The 17,235-nt window shown below is 39.1% G+C and overlaps 1 protein-coding gene across 2 annotated transcripts in view; it reads right to left on the minus strand.

Moving 5' to 3' along the window:
* Positions 1-17,235, minus strand: part of CACNB4 (calcium voltage-gated channel auxiliary subunit beta 4) — a 265,792-nt gene that overhangs the window by 15,569 nt on the left and 232,988 nt on the right. For both annotated transcript variants that reach the window (XM_065880336.1, XM_065880337.1), the window contains exons 7-11: positions 16,546-16,565; positions 16,242-16,322; positions 14,828-14,886; positions 6,598-6,707; positions 1,154-1,305 (exon numbers count right to left, since the gene is read on the minus strand). In XM_065880336.1, coding sequence (XP_065736408.1) covers positions 1,154-1,305; positions 6,598-6,707; positions 14,828-14,886; positions 16,242-16,322; positions 16,546-16,565 — 422 coding nt within the window. The remainder of the gene's footprint in view (positions 1-1,153; positions 1,306-6,597; positions 6,708-14,827; positions 14,887-16,241; positions 16,323-16,545; positions 16,566-17,235) is intronic.

Genomic DNA, 17,235 nt, shown 5'->3' on the forward strand with positions numbered 1-17,235 from the left:
CTAATTAATTATTTATTGGCCACGCCACGTGGCATGAGGGATTTTAGTTCCCCGACCAGTAATTGAACCCATGCCCCCTGCAGTGGAAGCATGGAGTCCTAACCATTGGACCACCAGGGAATTCCCTATCATCACTTTTTTTTTTCAAATTTCGATATTTATTTTTAAAAGCAACCTCATTGTACTCTTAGTTTTTATAAATGCATAATCTATTTTTTAAAATTTATTTATTTTTAATTTTTATTGGAGTATAGTTATTTACAATGTTCTGTTAGTTTCAGGTGTACAGCAAAGTGAATCTGTTATACATATACATATATCCACTCTTTTTTGGATTCTTTTCCCATATAGGCCATTACAGAGTATTGAGTAGAGTTCCCTATGCTATACAGTAGGTCCTTACTAGTTATCTATTTTATAAATAGTAGTGCGTATCTGTCAATCCCAATCTTCCAATTTATCTCTCCCCCCACTACCGCCCTGGCCCATCATCACTTTTTAAAATTAAAGAACACCCAAGTCAAAAGGGACCACTTTGAGGCTGTGTCACTTTTTTTTTTTTAATCTCCCCCATTGGCATAAAGATACATGGCAGATATGACATTGTGCTCAACCACAGAATAACTATACTCCTTGAAGAACCCAACCGAAGCACAAATTAAGGGTCTATAAAGTTTCCATGAGAGATTTTATACAGTGATGTTTGACTTATATGATAAATATATGTACTTTTTTAAACATCTTTATTGGAGTATAATTGCTTTACATATATATGTACTTTCTCAACTGGGGCGAGAATATAGGTGATACAAGAATCAATATTACCCAAGAGGTTTACCAAGATAGAACCTAAAGTCTCTGAAAAACCAGACTTTACTTTTCCTCACCTTAGTTCTTTTTGTTTTTATTATACTCTTGCATAACTGCCCAGTTTGGGAACCACAATAGACACTGAGCTTCTTGAAGGAATAAACAATTCTTTATGTGCTATCTCAAAATTTCTAGAACCTGTACAGAACAGGTGAATTAAAAACTGCTCATTAAAAGGGTCTCAACAAGACATTCTCCTTGCCCACTAACAAAAATGCACAGAGCAAAAAATATTTCAGAAGAAACAAGCTTCTAACCCTTAAGACAGAAATGAGCTGATTACCTTTGGAGATGAGACTTTTACATGAACAATAATTGGTGCTAAGGAAGTCTTTATAAGTTGTGCTGGGTGATTGATGGTGTCTGCATCAAGAACAACCAGTTGCAAAGATCTTGCCAACTCAAAGATTCTTTCAATTTCACTTTGTACTTCCGCTAAAAAGAGAAATATCAAATAACAGGTCATGGTATTTTTATTAATTAGTTCCTATATTTAAAAAATAGTACCTCTTTCAGATGTTAGCCTACATTGCAAAACAGAACATTTTGAATTTTCATAGTCCTATCTAACTTAAGATCTTTTCTAAAGAGAGATGGGTTGAGTTTTACATAAAACCAAAGAGTTGGTGGAAAAAATTGAGAAGGCTCTCTTGATTTGCTTCTTATGCTCACCCTAATATTTAGCTATTTACATAGCTATGTTGGTTTTGATTGTGCTTTTGTTCTAAAGAAATTTTATTTTAGCTATAGAAGCTGCAACTACATTTTAGGAAGCAATCGAAATACATGTGCAGAGCAACATCACATGGAAAGCAAATTATGCTGAAATACGCCTACCAATCAACAACTTCCATGTTAATATTTTATGGATATGTTTTTTAACATCTCACAACTCATCTATTTTGACTGATATGCACATTTTTGTATCCCTGTTAAATGTTCTGGATCTACTCTTAACAACTAGCATATTGCTAAGTCTTCATTCAAGTGTTAGGGCCAGTGGACTTGTTCTAAGGCATAATTATCTTCAGTATTAAAATAAAAAAACAAAAAACAACCTAAGATCAATTATATTAAAGTGCCACAATGCATTTAGATGCAAATCTACTTGGCTTGCTGTAATAGCCAACTGACCTGAATCTGTGCACAAATCTGGTCAAATGAAAAATCTAGTTATTTTCAATGTCAAAAGCAATCCAGCTATTTTTTAAGCAAAAATTAAGCAGATTATCTATAAAAATATAATATGGCTTTCTGAAATATAAAAAGCTTTTCAATATATATTTTTATAAATCACCAGATTTATTGATCATGTCCACAGTCTGAATTGGTCTATTTAAGAGAGACGATCTTGTTTGCTTTTTGCTTATTTTCATTTTTGGCTATAGCATGACTTAACAATGTTGTAATCTTATCCAAATTACATAGAGTAGACAAAGCTACCTAATTTAAATTATTTCCAAGATGGCCTAGGAAAAAGTTGGTGTTGCTCTAAATGTCCTCATTGAAAAGGGTTTGTACCAGAATCCCGTGATTTGTTTTGCTTATTCAGTATAAATTCAAATTCATGTTAACCACCAAAAATTCTCCCTTCCATAACCAGACAGATTGACAGGGTGTGTGGGATCATGAATGCTCAAAACTATCATGTAACTCTATTTTCTAGGGCTTTGCTAATAGCATAAAATTCTTATTTCCCACAAAACCACTGGTGTTTAATGCATGATCTGTATAAGAAGTATGAATTTAAAGAGTCATTAGAACCCAGTAGAGGCTGTTCAGTTCAACTTTTGACTCTCAACATGTTCTCTGATTTCCCTCCTATAATGGGTTGAATTGTATCGTCCCTAAATTCATATGTTGAAGTCTTAACCCCTCAGTACCTCAGAATGTAACCTTATTTTTGAGACATCGTCTTTACAGAGATCATCAAGTTAAAATGAGGTCATTAGGGTGGGAATTACTCCTACATGACTGGTGTCTTTATAAAAAGGGGAAATTTGGAGACAGGCACACACACAGGAGAACACCACGTGAAGATGGATGCAGAGACTGGGGTGATGCTTCTACAAGACAGGAATGCCAAAGATTGCCAGCAAACCAACTGAAACTAGCAGAGAGGCATGGAACACCTTCTTCCTCACAGCCCTCAGAAGGAAACAACCCTGTGGATACCTCAATCTTAGACTTCTAGCCTCCAGACTCTGAGAAGACAAATTTCTATTGTTCAAGTAAAAAAAAAGCAACATATCTATCATTTTTCATATTATCCAATACCAATACCCTGAAAGATTTCATGTTGCTCTGAAAGGTGACTAGTTTTCAATATATTAATGTAAAGAATCTGGACAATTTGGCTTATTTGCAAAATTCTGAAATACTTTCTACATTTATTAGTAAAAACAACCTACTTGTCCCTTTTTTCTCATGTCAGAAACAGAAAGATTTTTTTAATGAGAGAAGTTTGGAAAGTAAAGTTTATTTTTATTGTAGTAAGTTTCATTTTTTTTTTTCTTTTTTCATTAAACTGCCACTGGTTTAAGGTAACTCCTGGCCAGGACTGTACTAGAACAAGGCTATCTTGCTTTAAACTTAAAATCTGAATACAATATTTTCTGAAGTAGCAAAAAGGCAGTGACGCAAAGTAGACTGCCCCGGTACAAAGAACCCATGAGGCACTCTGAGTCTCTGTGTAAATAATTCAGAGACACCTGGGCCTTATTTACTTTGCACCAGCCATGAGGCAAGTGTGGTATTTTTTGGGAGTTTTTTTGGCCACGCCACGCAGCCTGAGGGGTCTTAGTTCCTGGACCAGGGGTTGAACCCGGGCCTGGCAGTGAAAGCGCAGTGAAAGCACCAAGGGCAGGCACACCTACAGCTTAACCAAAACAAAACTTGGGCAATGGGTATCAACAGAGAGGTACTCGGGCAGAGCAGGCCAGGAGGCTGCAGAGGTCCACCCTATATACTGGAGTGGGTCCAATATTGGGATAATATGTATATGGAATACAATGAATAAATTATATGTGTGAGAAAGACATATTTACCTACACAGCTCAGTTCTTTTAAAGAAAAACTTTAACCAAAGACAACAATCTTGACTACCCAGGCTGATTCCAATCAAAGCTTTATCATGATCTTATTCCAGACAAATGAACTCTGAGAAGTCATGGACCATGAACCTGGAGGGACCTCAGTGAACACTTCTATAACTTGACCACAACTGGTCTGGACCCACCTCTCCCCAGCATCTCTGTCACCTGTGCCCTTTCTCTTATATCCAAAGGCTTAAACTACTTCAATGGCTCCCTGTGGCCCAAAGCAACATTTTCCAAAGGCAGTACCCTGGATCACTAATCTCATGAGATAGCCTACGCAAAGAAGGGTTTTTTTTTGCAAGGGAGATATCACATGCTATAATAGTTTCTCTTGCAATTTCAAATGTACATTACCCTCTTTATCTTAATGCCTCTAAGAAGTGTTGCAGTGAAGAAATCTGACAGCTATTTAATCCATAAGTTTCAAATTTATTTGACTGCGGAAAACATACTATTAGTATCCTTTAAAATCAACATTTTGTGGAATCTATTTTGGGGTCTCTTTAGCAAGGCGTACTAAAGCCTTAACATACTGGCCTCGATCTGTTTTTTCAGTCTCTTCTGTTGCTCTCAAATCATGCCCCCTACTTCCTTTTTCTAAATATGCTCTGCACAAAACAACTTGTTTCTCAACCACACAGTGTTTAAATGTCAATGCCTTTGTACATTCTTGACTGCTCTAAGAACCAGCTCAAAAAGAACTTCTGTGAAGTCTTCTCAGACGCCTCTTACTCCCTACCCTTCTTTCTTTATACTTTTAGTACTTTGCTCATAATTCCATTATCACACAGTATTTTAACCATCACTCCCTTTTTTCTGTTTGCCTGTGGCTAAGATACTTTGCCTTATTTATGTCTGTACTTCCTAAGTCTGGTACAATGCATGGCAGTAACAAGTGTTCAATAAACATTTGATGAAAGAATCTACACATGTGCATTAACAAGCAGACAAATGGGCATAAGTGGCTCACATAGTGGTTATTATAATAGGCTACCATTAAATTATCTCCAATGGTTGTGGGAGTTATGACTTTACAGAGTAAAAAGGAAAACCAGTGAACTGATATCTACCTTGTTTCTTCCTCAATATTTACACCAACCCCACTGCACGCACTCCAGACTCTGACAACAGGTGACTACATAGGTGATATGGAATGACCTCACAGAATGCCCATCACACTCTAGGCTGGTGCAAGATGGCTGAAAAAGTCAGGCAACCTAGCTTATGTTTTTCAGTGTCCTTTAGCCTCTCATTATACATCAGAGGAAGGAATGGTTAAGAGTCAAAGGCACTGTGAGGAGTGGAAAGGAGGGTGGAAGACAGGAGAACAGAGAACAGATGCTTATTTGAGAAACCTTCAATCTAATTTGGTATCCTTGTCACCCATGATATACTACTTTAGTCAGTTACCTAATCTGATTTATCATCATCAACTCTGCCATCAACACCCCTGAAGGTCAAAATACTGTGCCTTTAAGAGTATTTCACTCTGTCTGTGGAAGGCTCTAAATACAGAACTAAAGAAGGAACCACCAATGTCTGGGATCCTGCTCTCACAAACGCTGACAACTGTCCCATTTGGTAGGTTCAGCATTCTTTCAAAAAGCAGCCATCCAACAAACATTTATTGAGCAATTACCATGTGCCAATCCCAGGCCAGGAATAGAGATGACACTCGTCTCTTTCCACCTGCACAATTCTTGGCATAGCCTTCAGTGGACACTTGATGGGATATTTGGGCATGCAATCTATCTTAGAAACCCTAATTTTAGAAAAAGTTTTCTATCACCTACAGAGCTCATTTAAGTAGTTTTTTAAAAAAATGTAGTGGCATAGAAAAACCCTGTCCATGAGGAATAGGGCAGTAAACAAGTTGCCCTCAGAATGTGAATGCAAAAGAGAGTTATAAGTGGACTACACCACTCTGGGCCACCACAGAAACCACAAACAGGCTTTAGAGATGAGTGATATGATTCTCCTGCAGCCTGGAGCCACTTCTGTGGTTGGTGAATCCATCCTCCACAGCCTTGCTCCTGCATGGCTTGACGGAACTAATCACATATAGTGCTTTTTCTTCTCCATCGTGGTGAATTTCAGGATGCTTTCTGATCGGTTCACCAGGAAAGACATGTTTAAACTCCCTGAACGGTATTAATGGTGGTTGCTACTTCCACTTAAGGATGTGACTACTCTGGGCACCAGCTGGCAGCAGAAACCACACTGAGAACATCATTACCTAGCTTCCTTCTAAGGATCTGGGAAAGGTGGACATCTCATTTCCTTTCATGTCAGCTGTGACTTGGGTATGACAGATATCATTAGCCTCATTGAGAAGCTCAGGCAAAGCAGGGATGAGTGGTTTCGCGTGTTGAGGCAGTGACAGAGGTGGACAACCTGTTGAGGATTCTTCCTACCAGACTACTAATTAGCTAAGTGACTGGAGCTGAGAAAGAGGAGTCTCAGGCTACTGCAGGACTCTGCTCCCTGCTTTTCCATGGCTAGCCTTCTTGTCAGTTAACCAGCACTTCCCCCTTCAGAATGGGGAAAATGGGCAAATTGGAAAGACATTCACAAATGCAACATGTGTCACCCCGGTCTGAGAGCGCAGTACCACATTTGAACATCTTACCTAAGCTGGACCGAGTGTTTGAGCGTTCAATTATTGCTCTCTTGCTGGGATTATTTAGGACAGACCTCTTAGCAAGAGAAATGTCAGCTGTCACTCTTGTTATTGATATCCTATGAATAGGAACACAGAACAGAACAAGCCAGTAAAAATGTCGTGGGGCTCTCCAAGAGATTTATAACCACAGTACTTAATAACCGCCTCACATACTATACTGCAACCACAGTATAATAAACATTGGCCACAAGTATTTTTAAATAGGATTTCGCTAGCATTAAAATACAGGCAGAGCAGAATGGAGGAAGGTTTTGGCTATTTAACAAAAAAGGACTCCAGGAAAAATGCAGCTCTTCCTCCACTATTGTCTGCCTTGCTGAATTCTCCTTATAATACACACCATACCAGGAGGGAATCAAAACATACGAATAAACCATGCTCTTTCTAGGAAGCAGCAATACAACTTCCCCACAATTCACAGTTGATTTGCTCTTGAACAAGACTTTCAGGAACGGCAAATGCTCTGCCCAGGTGCATCAATGCTGCTGGTCAAAGCGGGAAATCCTCTTCATTCCAATCATCAAAGACAATCAGCTGTGTTGCATTCCTGATGCTCAACAGTTAACTCATGGTACATGAAGCATTTCGCCACAGGCCCAAAGGAATGTTTCATTTCTAAGAATATGAAAAATATGATTTCTTTTCGGCAGGCACAAGGATTCTTCAGCATATTTGCATATTGCTTTGAATGCATATTGTGGGCAGTAATAAGACACTATTGCTGAAGGCAATATAAGGATTGTTCCAGGATTTCCATAAGTTAGAAAGTATCTTGCAGTCATGCAAGACAAGAATAAAACCGAGACACTGCAAATGAATGGAGACAGGGGTCTAGCTGTATATGATGAGAAGCTCTGGAATTTATAATTTTAAAATTCTTTATTTTAAACTGGGATTGCACAACTTCAGATTATGATCTCCCTGCAGAATGCAAAGAATGCCTCTCTAAGCCAGCTACTGCCATCATGGGCCCTTCATTCTTATCTCCAAAACTTGGCAGAGTTCCAGGAAGGAGACACGAAGAGTCCCGCCCCTTCCCTTTTGTACTCACTGCACTCATTCTCCCCCACTTTCAAATGCCTCTAGCTGGTGGAGCAGGGAAGAGGGTAGAGTTAGCAACAATTATTGAGCAATATGTCATCTCACACCTATTTGGGGACAACACTGTCAGCACTCTCAGGGGACTCTTCACCTGACTTCAGAGACCTGAATCCTTGGGGAGAGTTTAAAATAGTCCTTTTCATAAATGGTTGGAAATGATTTCTTTAAAGCAACAGGCTGTGCAAAAGTTCTGGTGCTCTTTTAAAGCAAAGTACTCCTTGTTTGCATTGTTGTATATATAAGCTATAGATGGTCAGGAAGTTTAAAATTTTTTAACTTCTTAGAAATTTTTAGGTTCTAATAAATTATTCGAGGCATCTTCAAATTGTCTTCTGAAGAAATCAAGAATTTTGTGAAATACATCTTGGGCTACTGAGAATGTTAAATGGGGGTTGAGTAGGCCAGGAGGGCTCCAGCTTTCTGACCCTCAATGCCAGGCAAACACCCCTGCATTTATGTTTTCTACACAGAGGGCTTATCTATGATTTCATTGTAAGAACTTGTTCAACTGCTAAAAGATATTGGAAAACACTGGTCTGTACAACTTCTTCATTTTTTAAAATTAATTAATTTATGTTTGGCTGCGTTGGGTCTTTGTTGCTGCACGTGGGCTTTCTCTAGTTGTGGCGAGCAGGGGCTACTCTTTGTTGTGGTGCACAGGCTTCTCATTGTGGTGGCTTCTCTTGTTGTGGAGCACGGGCTCTAGGTGTGCGGGCTTCAGTAGTTGTGTCTCGCGGGCTCTAAAGCACAGGCTCAGTAGTTGTGGCGCACAGGTTTAGTTGCTCCATGACATGTGGGATCTTCCCGGACCAGGGTTCGAACCCGTGTCCCCTGAATTGGCAGGCGGATTCTTAACCACTGCACCAGCAGGGAAGTCCCACTTCTTCATTTTATCAAGAAGAAAAGTGAGACACAGAGAGGAAGTTACACATGGTTATTTAGAGTCTAAGAAGGTCTAAAAGCACAGGTCCCCAAGCACCAGGCCAGTACTTAAGTCACCTGACTCATAATTCTCTTACAGTTTCAGTTTTCTTCTCCAGCAACGCTGAATCTCCTGATACCAGCCACATCATCAAGTGCAGATCTTGGCCACATGCTGAGAGATGGTCAAGATCTAAATCAGGTTAAAGTCAGTGAAGCCCACATCTGAGTCTCCATTACTCAGTTGGCTGCTGCCCTTGAGGCATGAAATCTCATAGGTAGTCTTTGCGGTCATAGCTCCTTGTACCTACAGAAAAGGATTTGCTTATTTTTGAGTTTCTGGTTTTTTTCTTTGTAGTTTTAAGAATGGAGTTGCTGGTTAGAAACATACAGTTAATTTCCAGAGCAATTCAAATATATGACTGGAGACAAGTGGGTTGGTTTAGGGACAGAATTCAACCTTCTAGAATAATGATTTTTAGAGGGCCCAAAGAGTCTACTCTGCTTCAGTGAAAATCAAATTTGCTAGCTCTGTACTGGCCAAATAGTGCCCCTTGGTTCTTAAAAATTGAAAGGATCATCAACAGATGTGCACTCTTATTTTTTTCTGGGTTTTAACACACTTTTACCAAGCCATTTTCAGACACATCCAAAGTTTTACCAAAAAAACAAAACAATAACACACATACACAAAAACAGAAAAAAAACTGCTTCATGTATTCCCAAACCAGGAAAAGGTGTGGACAATAAAAGGTTCTTTTTCTTCTTTTATTGGTCAATAAAATAACAGCTAATTTGTTAATATAGGTTATTTCTTAATAAAAATACACATTATGAAACAGCTCAGGAGAAGACAGACACAGCTCCAGAAACCCTCTAATAAGACAAAGCAGGAGTTTTTATTTTCCATGCAAAGATGCTTACTATTATCAAACTCAGACACCAAATCCAAACTTTTTGTTGTTTAAAAGGCTCCCCAGCAATGTAATTACATTCATCATTAAATGCTAGTCAATTTACTTTTTTTTTTACTTAAAGTTATACCCTTTCTATTTCTTTTCTTGCTATATTCATATCCTCTAGTTTCTTTCAGTACTTCTATGTATCTTATTTGATATACATCTCTAAAAAGTTCCCTTGGAAACTTTTTTGTGATGTAGTGTCAGTAATTACTAGCCCGGAGATGAAAGACTAACAGAAGTGCAGTTCCCCAGCAGACTGTATATATATCTCTAAATCTAGTAAATCTGAACCCTAATTGTTGCTTATTTCTGGTTTGGAATTCATTATTTCTGCAGTCCATCATGTGCTATGAGTATTAGTTTTCTGTGATTTTTCTATGGAAAGACATTACTCTTAGGTGAGACACACTCATTCAACAATAATTAGTATTTCCATGTTGATAATGGAACAGCTAAAGATCCTTCTAAACTCTATCCTTGCCACATCTAATATGCAACCCTGTTAGTGTATTAGTTTTTATTAAAACGCTTAGACTTCCTTCACAAAGGGAAAACATTCCAAAGATGAGACAGCAAACTGTCAGGAGCACAGGAATGGAAGGCATATGTAGACCTCGGTACTCTTCCTGGGTCTTCCTCTTGGCTGGTTGTGTGACCATGGTCAAGTCATGCCATCTTTTGAGCATCAATATCATAATCAATAAAGTGGTGATAGTGGCTTTGTTGAATTATCTCACAGGACTGTCCTTAGGAGCAAACCAGGTAATATATAAAAGTGCTTTCTTAAATAATTATTCATAGTGTCCTATGTTGATAGGCACATATATAACGTATACAAGGTAGCTGTTGGGGATTTGAGACTTGAAGGAGACAGTTTCTTTATATTCTATCCTCAAAAGTTAGCAGTCGGGCTTCCCTGGTGGCGCAGTGGTTGAGAGTCCACCTGCCGACGCAGGGGACACGGGTTCGTGCCCCGGTCCGGGAAGATCCCACATGCCGCGGAGCGGCTGGGCCCGTGAGCCATGGCCGCTGAGCCTGCGCGTCCGGAGCCTGTGCTCCGCAACGGGAGAGGCCACAACAGTGAGAGGCCCGCATACCGAAAAAAAAAAAAAAAAAAAAAAGTTAGCAGTCTACCATGAACTCTCCCATTCTTGGAGTCTGTGAAATTTATATATACTTTGAGGATGGGAGAATAAGGTCAGACATGTTGCAATCAAAATCTGCTAATTTAAAAAATCATATTTGGCATTAAAGTTTTCAATTAATTATCTCTAGTGCTTGAGTGTCCACTGATGAGTCTGCATTTGAATAGAGAGTAGGAGGAGGAGATAATAAGAGGATATTGGTTATGAAACAGAAGACACTGTATTGTTCTTTCCCATTTGTTGACTGCAAATCTTCCATGTCTTGGCTGCTTTGTGATAGCATCAGCTGTTGCCATTTCCTTTTATAAATAAATACTACTTCTTTGAGTCTCCCTAAATTATATTCTTAGCCTCCTTTCTTCAAATTATTTCTCAAACCTTTTTTTTTTTTTTAAGCATTCCTTGGCTAATAGCTTCAGATCCTATTTGTATGTTCATTTGATTTGGGGCCATAATCATTTCAGTTACAAAGTGTCCTATAACTGCCATAGAGCTGATCTGATCCAGTTGTCAAAAAGCCTAAAGTTACAACTTTGTTGGGATTTGAAATGATTAGCATAGGTCAACAAATTGCAATTGGTTTGTCTGCTTGCTGTTCAGCCTATGAATGGTAGATTCAACAAGCTGAACAAACCTCATCTGAAAGGATGATCCCCGTTGAATGTTTGTGGTGTTAAATGAAGAGAGAAAAGCTCCATGCCATTGTGCATCCACTGTGTCCCTGCCAGGCTGGTGCCACTGTAGCAGCTCGTTAGGCTCATTTAGTTTATGATCTGTGCATAGGAATTGTCACTATGTGTGGAGATCCACATGTACAGGGGTTCCCTCAGGAAGTATTTAGTATTGTGCTTTCCATTTTTCTTACATAGATTGTAGTTAGGCCCTACAATAACAATAAAATTGTAAAATAAGTAAGTAGCTTTAAACTGATTCAAATAATTTCTAAGGTATCATAAAAAAAATAAGCATATGATTCTGTAATAGTCAATGTTGGATTTTAATCCAATTTGTTGAATTATTTTTTAGCCAAGATCTGAAAAACGGTATTGAAGAAGCAAGCCTTTTAGCCGTGTTTTTTTTTGTTGTTGTTGTTTTTGTTTTTTGCTTTTTAGGCTCTTTCTGAAAAAGAAAAGACTTTATCCTATTTTGTCTGACCTACTGCATTCATAGCCAACAAAACACTGTGTAGTTTTCCACAAGAACATATTGTTTATATTGTATTGTTGTGCAAAAGCCCACTGTGTAATTGTTCTCTTGGCTGGTTTCAATTAAAGACTATTTGTTGTTTTCTCTCCTTTTATTAATTGGTAAAACATAACACACCAGATTGTCATGGCTCAGAATGTAAGGATATTCCCCACACAGCAGACATGTCAGAGTCATTGTGTATCCACATTGCACATTTCTTCTTCCTTACCAAAGTCTCTCTATATATACTCAACCAATGAATTCATTATCATTTTTCTGCTACACTGGCCTCTTCTAATTTGAAAGCAAATCCACTCTCTTACTCCCACTTTTAATATCTAGCTTTCTCCAACTCTGCCATACATCAGATCTCTCTAGGGCTGAGTCTCTTTCTCCAGCTATTACTTTTGCTGCTGCTGTATTCTTCCTCATATCTCCAGACCCTCTGCTGTGCCATCAGACCCCATGGAACACTTGGCATTGAAATTTTAATTCTATTTCTACTAAAACCAACTTCAATAGTGTGTACAAGTGCTTGGTGAATCAGGTAACTCTAGCTGGTAAATCTCTGCTCTTACAATTAAATGCATTTCCTCTTTTTGGGTCTGAAGATTGAGGAAGAACCTCAGATTCTTCATTCTTGAAGGCAGTAATTAAGTCACTCACTTTCTCTTTGCTAAATTATAATAATTCCTTTCTTCTTTTCCATAGGTCCTACCTTTCAAACCTTTAATTTTACTGCTGCTTACAAGGATGTTAAGTGGGGACCAAAACAATCTAACAGAAGCTGATTGCGTATAGGATGGCATTTGTTCAGCTCAAGGGCTATTATGGGGCCACAGGATGAGGCACTTCTCAGAACTTCCTTAAATAAAGGCACTGCAGGTTAGAACCATGTGACTCTAAGCACAGCTGAAGGAAGTGTGATTGACTGAGCCGGGCATGTCAGCAGCGGCCAACCCAGGGAGAGCTGCATGAGGGTAAGGGTGATGGCGTCTGTCATCGGAGGCAAGGACCAACACCAATATTATTAACTTAACGAGTCAGAGTTCAGCTGTTTCTTTGTAATGCTTTTTTAAGAAGTAATTTCCCAGTAGTCAAAAGTTTTCCAACAGAAGAAGGTTATCCATCTACTTGTGGTTTGGGGACATAAGAGATTAGCCTAAAAGGACTTTTACATTTCCTTCCAACTCCAAGAGTCTAGCACTCAGTGCTTTTCACTTGTTTTCTCTGAAATTACTTCATTCTCTGCCTATTTGTTTAAAAAAAAACAGAAACAAAAATACAGAGAATAGGATACATCCATGACTTTCTTATTAAGCCTTTTGTGTCCACTAGATAAATGTGGCAGACTATTATTTGTTCAGCAAAATCCATTTACTCTTCCTCTTGGGTACACAGCTAGACTGTAATTCCCAGCCTCCTTTGCAATTAGGTGTGGCCACATGACTAAGTTCTAGCCAATGAAATGTGAGAATGATGTGAAGTCACTTCCAGGCCAGCTTGCTCCTCTCTCTACAGCTAATTGGAGAGACCAAGCCCAGGTCAAGGGTCCCAAATGACAGGCAGGACAAACATTTTGCCCAGTCCTTCCCTCCTCCACACTACCCACCTTCCCAGCTGAGGAACACCCGCCTCAGACTATTAAATGAGCAACACTAAGCTTCCATTGTGTTTGATTCATTACACATTTTGGGCTCTACTTATTAAGGCAGCCTGGCCTGTACTAAGATACTTAGCAATTCATATAATGGCACTGAAGCATTCTGCTTTCTTGAACTAGAATCTCAATTATTGGAACTAAAATCTCAGTTTATTTTCTTTGTATATAGTCCCAGAAACTAACAAATATTTCAAGCACAATTATCCAGAAGGTTTTTCTTTTGACAAATGCATACAATTTGTACTTAAAGCATTATCATGTTTGCTTTTTTCTTAAAATACCATATTTAAAAAAATCTATTTGTGGATATTTTTAAAATGTCTTCAAATACTTAAATATTTGGTAAGCTGGATGCATTTAACCATACTTAGCACACACTAAGTTTTCTTCATTTCTAATAAGTCTTCAGGTATTTGCACATAGTTATTTTTACATGGAGTGCATTCTGAATTGTGAAAGAGCTTGGTACTTAGTATTGAGTCAGTATGGACTTTTTACCGTTACTCTGCAAAATACAGAAACTCTTTCCAGATATTTTTCACAAAACTTAAACGATAAAATTTTCTGATGGTTAAAGACTGAGCCCTGTTGATAATGGGTCATAGGGGGATAGGATACATACAAAAGAAACCCATAAAATAGCAATGAAATTTCTAGTAAAACAAACCCAGAACTGAACATCCAAAGAAGTACTATTCCCTACAAAATAGTCATTTTTGGAAACTTATGATGAAAACATTTCTTGCGCTCTTCTTTTAAGGAAATTCAGTACTTTATACCTTCATATGATACACACGCATACACGCATGCACACGTACAATTCCCAAATGATACTACCCATCTTGACCAGTGAGGCACCATATTTGTCAGAAATATTCTATATTTTCATTATTTTTTATAAACATAAGTTTGGTATGAGTTCACTAACAAGTGAGAAAATAAAGACTAACACGTACATATAAATAAAACAAATGGATAATTTTCCTTCTCAAGGTCCTTTTTCTTTAAGGGATTCAATGCTATACGTCATAACTTCATATTTTCAGAACACTTCCATTGTATTCTCCCCTGAACATTGAGTTAACTTTTAATTAGAGAACATCTGCAATCACCAGAAACATAGATCCACAAATCAATTTATCATTCATGTTTGGTTAAAGGAAAATAAAGAATACAAAAGCATCTGTATGCCTCACCTCCCATCAAACCTGTGCTTCAGGAAATCAAAGAGGGCTTTCTGCATCATGTCTGTGACCTTTGCAGAGGTGGAAAAAAAAAAAGAATGAGGCAAACACACGCAGAGAGAGAGAGAGAGAAGTCAAAAGTGAGAGAGCTGAAAGGGAAGGCATTCTGACGGAGCCAAGATCTGATCACAGCCACTCGTCTGGTGGAGGTGGGACAGGGCAGGTGACCGTGGACAGAGTCTGTCATACTTAACCAGTTGCACTTACTCAACTTCCCCCCTTGGTTCTCCTCCAGGGTGTTGAGGCATGAACCAGCAGTGTTCACTAGATCCAAGGCAAACCCTCATCTCCTTTTAGGGGGTGGAACTGCCACCGAGAGTCCACGATAGGCTAGCTCTGTGCGCAGGTGCAGCCTATCCTTGGCGTACCTGAGTGGTGCCTGCCTTCAGTGAGGAGCAGCTAGAGCTCCTCAGGCCAGCCTGGGGCTCTGCCTCCTGCTAGTCTGTGCAAGTCGGTGGAAATTCTCCACGCCTAGGGCTGGATTTCTGTACCCCGCTCTCCTGCTCTTTCTCTGATGTTCCCCATTGAGAAGGGGAGAGGAGGAGAGGAAGAAGAAGGGGAAAAGGGAGGGTGGGGGAGAAGGAGATGGGATTCTTAAATCTGCCTCAAAGAGACTCATTAATTCACTCAACAAATGTGTACTGAATGCCTACTATGTGCCAGCCACTATGCTAACTCAGTGGGAAGGGTGCCTTGGAGGTTGCCCACCTTCAGATTTTAATGTCCTACCCACTTATTCTTATCCACGCTGGCATAAAGCCAAAATGGCAACATCTGAAATGCAGTGATCTAAGTCTTTACTCTTTTCGTTTTTGCATGGTTTTGTTTAATTAATCTCTGAAGGAGTTCACTAATACTTTTAGTGGAGTGTTTTTTTTTTTTCTTTAATATGGTCTTTAAAGTAAAGAAGCAGAGAAATGTTTGGTGGAATATACCATTGTCTTGAGCACGCTGCAAGATGAGATCTGTTGGTGCTTTGAGGTGAGGTTTGCTGGCATATTGCCTATATGTTCCCTTGTGCTGTTCATACTCTATTATTTCTAATAGCAATGGGAACAGTGGAGACAGAAAAAATCCTTTTCTTTGAATTGAATGCAGAGCAAATTTTTGACAAGAACTTCCCATTATAAATATTTTGAGGGAGCTATTTCTGAACACTGTAATACAAGAAAGGCAAGAAGTGGGCCAGGGAGGGAAGAAAGAGTGAAGGGCCACGTAAGCCCCACGCTGCACCTCCTGCCTTCACGAGCTGAGGGCTGGCTTCTGTTAGGACCCGTGTGAAAGCAGACCCTGAGAAGCAAGCTCCAAATGGCTGTCACCTAGGTTCTTGATCAAGAACTGAAGCGTAACAGACTGGTATTTGTACCTCATAACCCTTCAGTGACGGCCCCACTAACACCACCGGACGCATGGATGGCACAACATCGTAGGGAGGGATGTGCTCCGTCTGAAAAAGATGATTGGACACACGTGACAAGGGGAGGGTCAGCACACCTCCTCCACAGCCACAACATTCATAATCCTCAGGTCAAATGAGAAATGATGACCACAGGTCCCACCAAGGAGACTCCTCCCTTATTTTATAGCCATTTGGGTCACTGAAATGGAGCATTGCAGGCATGTATGGATAGAAACCTTCACAGCAGATTTAAAAAGGAAACACAACTTACCACTTTTTGCTTCTGTTTTGCTAAAAGACAACAATGAGAGCCATATCAAAATATGCAATCTCTGTCATTGTTAGCACATGCTTTTAAAAGAAGGAAGAATGTACCAATTTGTCCCTGTCATTTTCGTCATTTTCCAATTCACCCACTCTGCAAAGCACCACTCTACTGTTTCATACTGGTCAGGCCAATTTTGAAGACAAATGCAAAAACAGACAACTTCCTCTCCGTTAGAATGGGCTTATATCCTGATTTCATGTGGGGTGGGGAGGGTGGATTTCATAATAACATTGGCTGGGCCACTCACAGGCCATGGGCTGTTCCTGTGCTGGACACACCATGCAGTGTGGCTGACAGCAACTTGGACAAATCAAATTTGATAAAAAGACACTTAGAATAACAATTTGGATAGTAATGATCATTACCTCACTCACTAGTTATTTTTGGATTTGTAATTTTGGTGAATTATCAAAAAATTTTGTGGTTCTTTTTGTGTTCTTAAGTCTTTCTGCTCACTTTCCAGAATATTGACACATTTTTCCTACTATGTTGCTCTTAATTTCAAGTAAGTTTATAATCAGTTATTCCTTTTCTTTCTTGTTTGTAATAGTGAAAAGCTGCAATGACCTAAATGTCCAACAAATGGGGATGAGGCAAAATATACTCAATATCTGATTAAAGTGGCTTTGTGGC

The sequence above is a fragment of the Phocoena phocoena genome, chromosome 7 (genome assembly GCF_963924675.1).
Source record: "Phocoena phocoena chromosome 7, mPhoPho1.1, whole genome shotgun sequence".
In the NCBI taxonomy this organism is placed as follows: domain Eukaryota; kingdom Metazoa; phylum Chordata; class Mammalia; order Artiodactyla; family Phocoenidae; genus Phocoena; species Phocoena phocoena.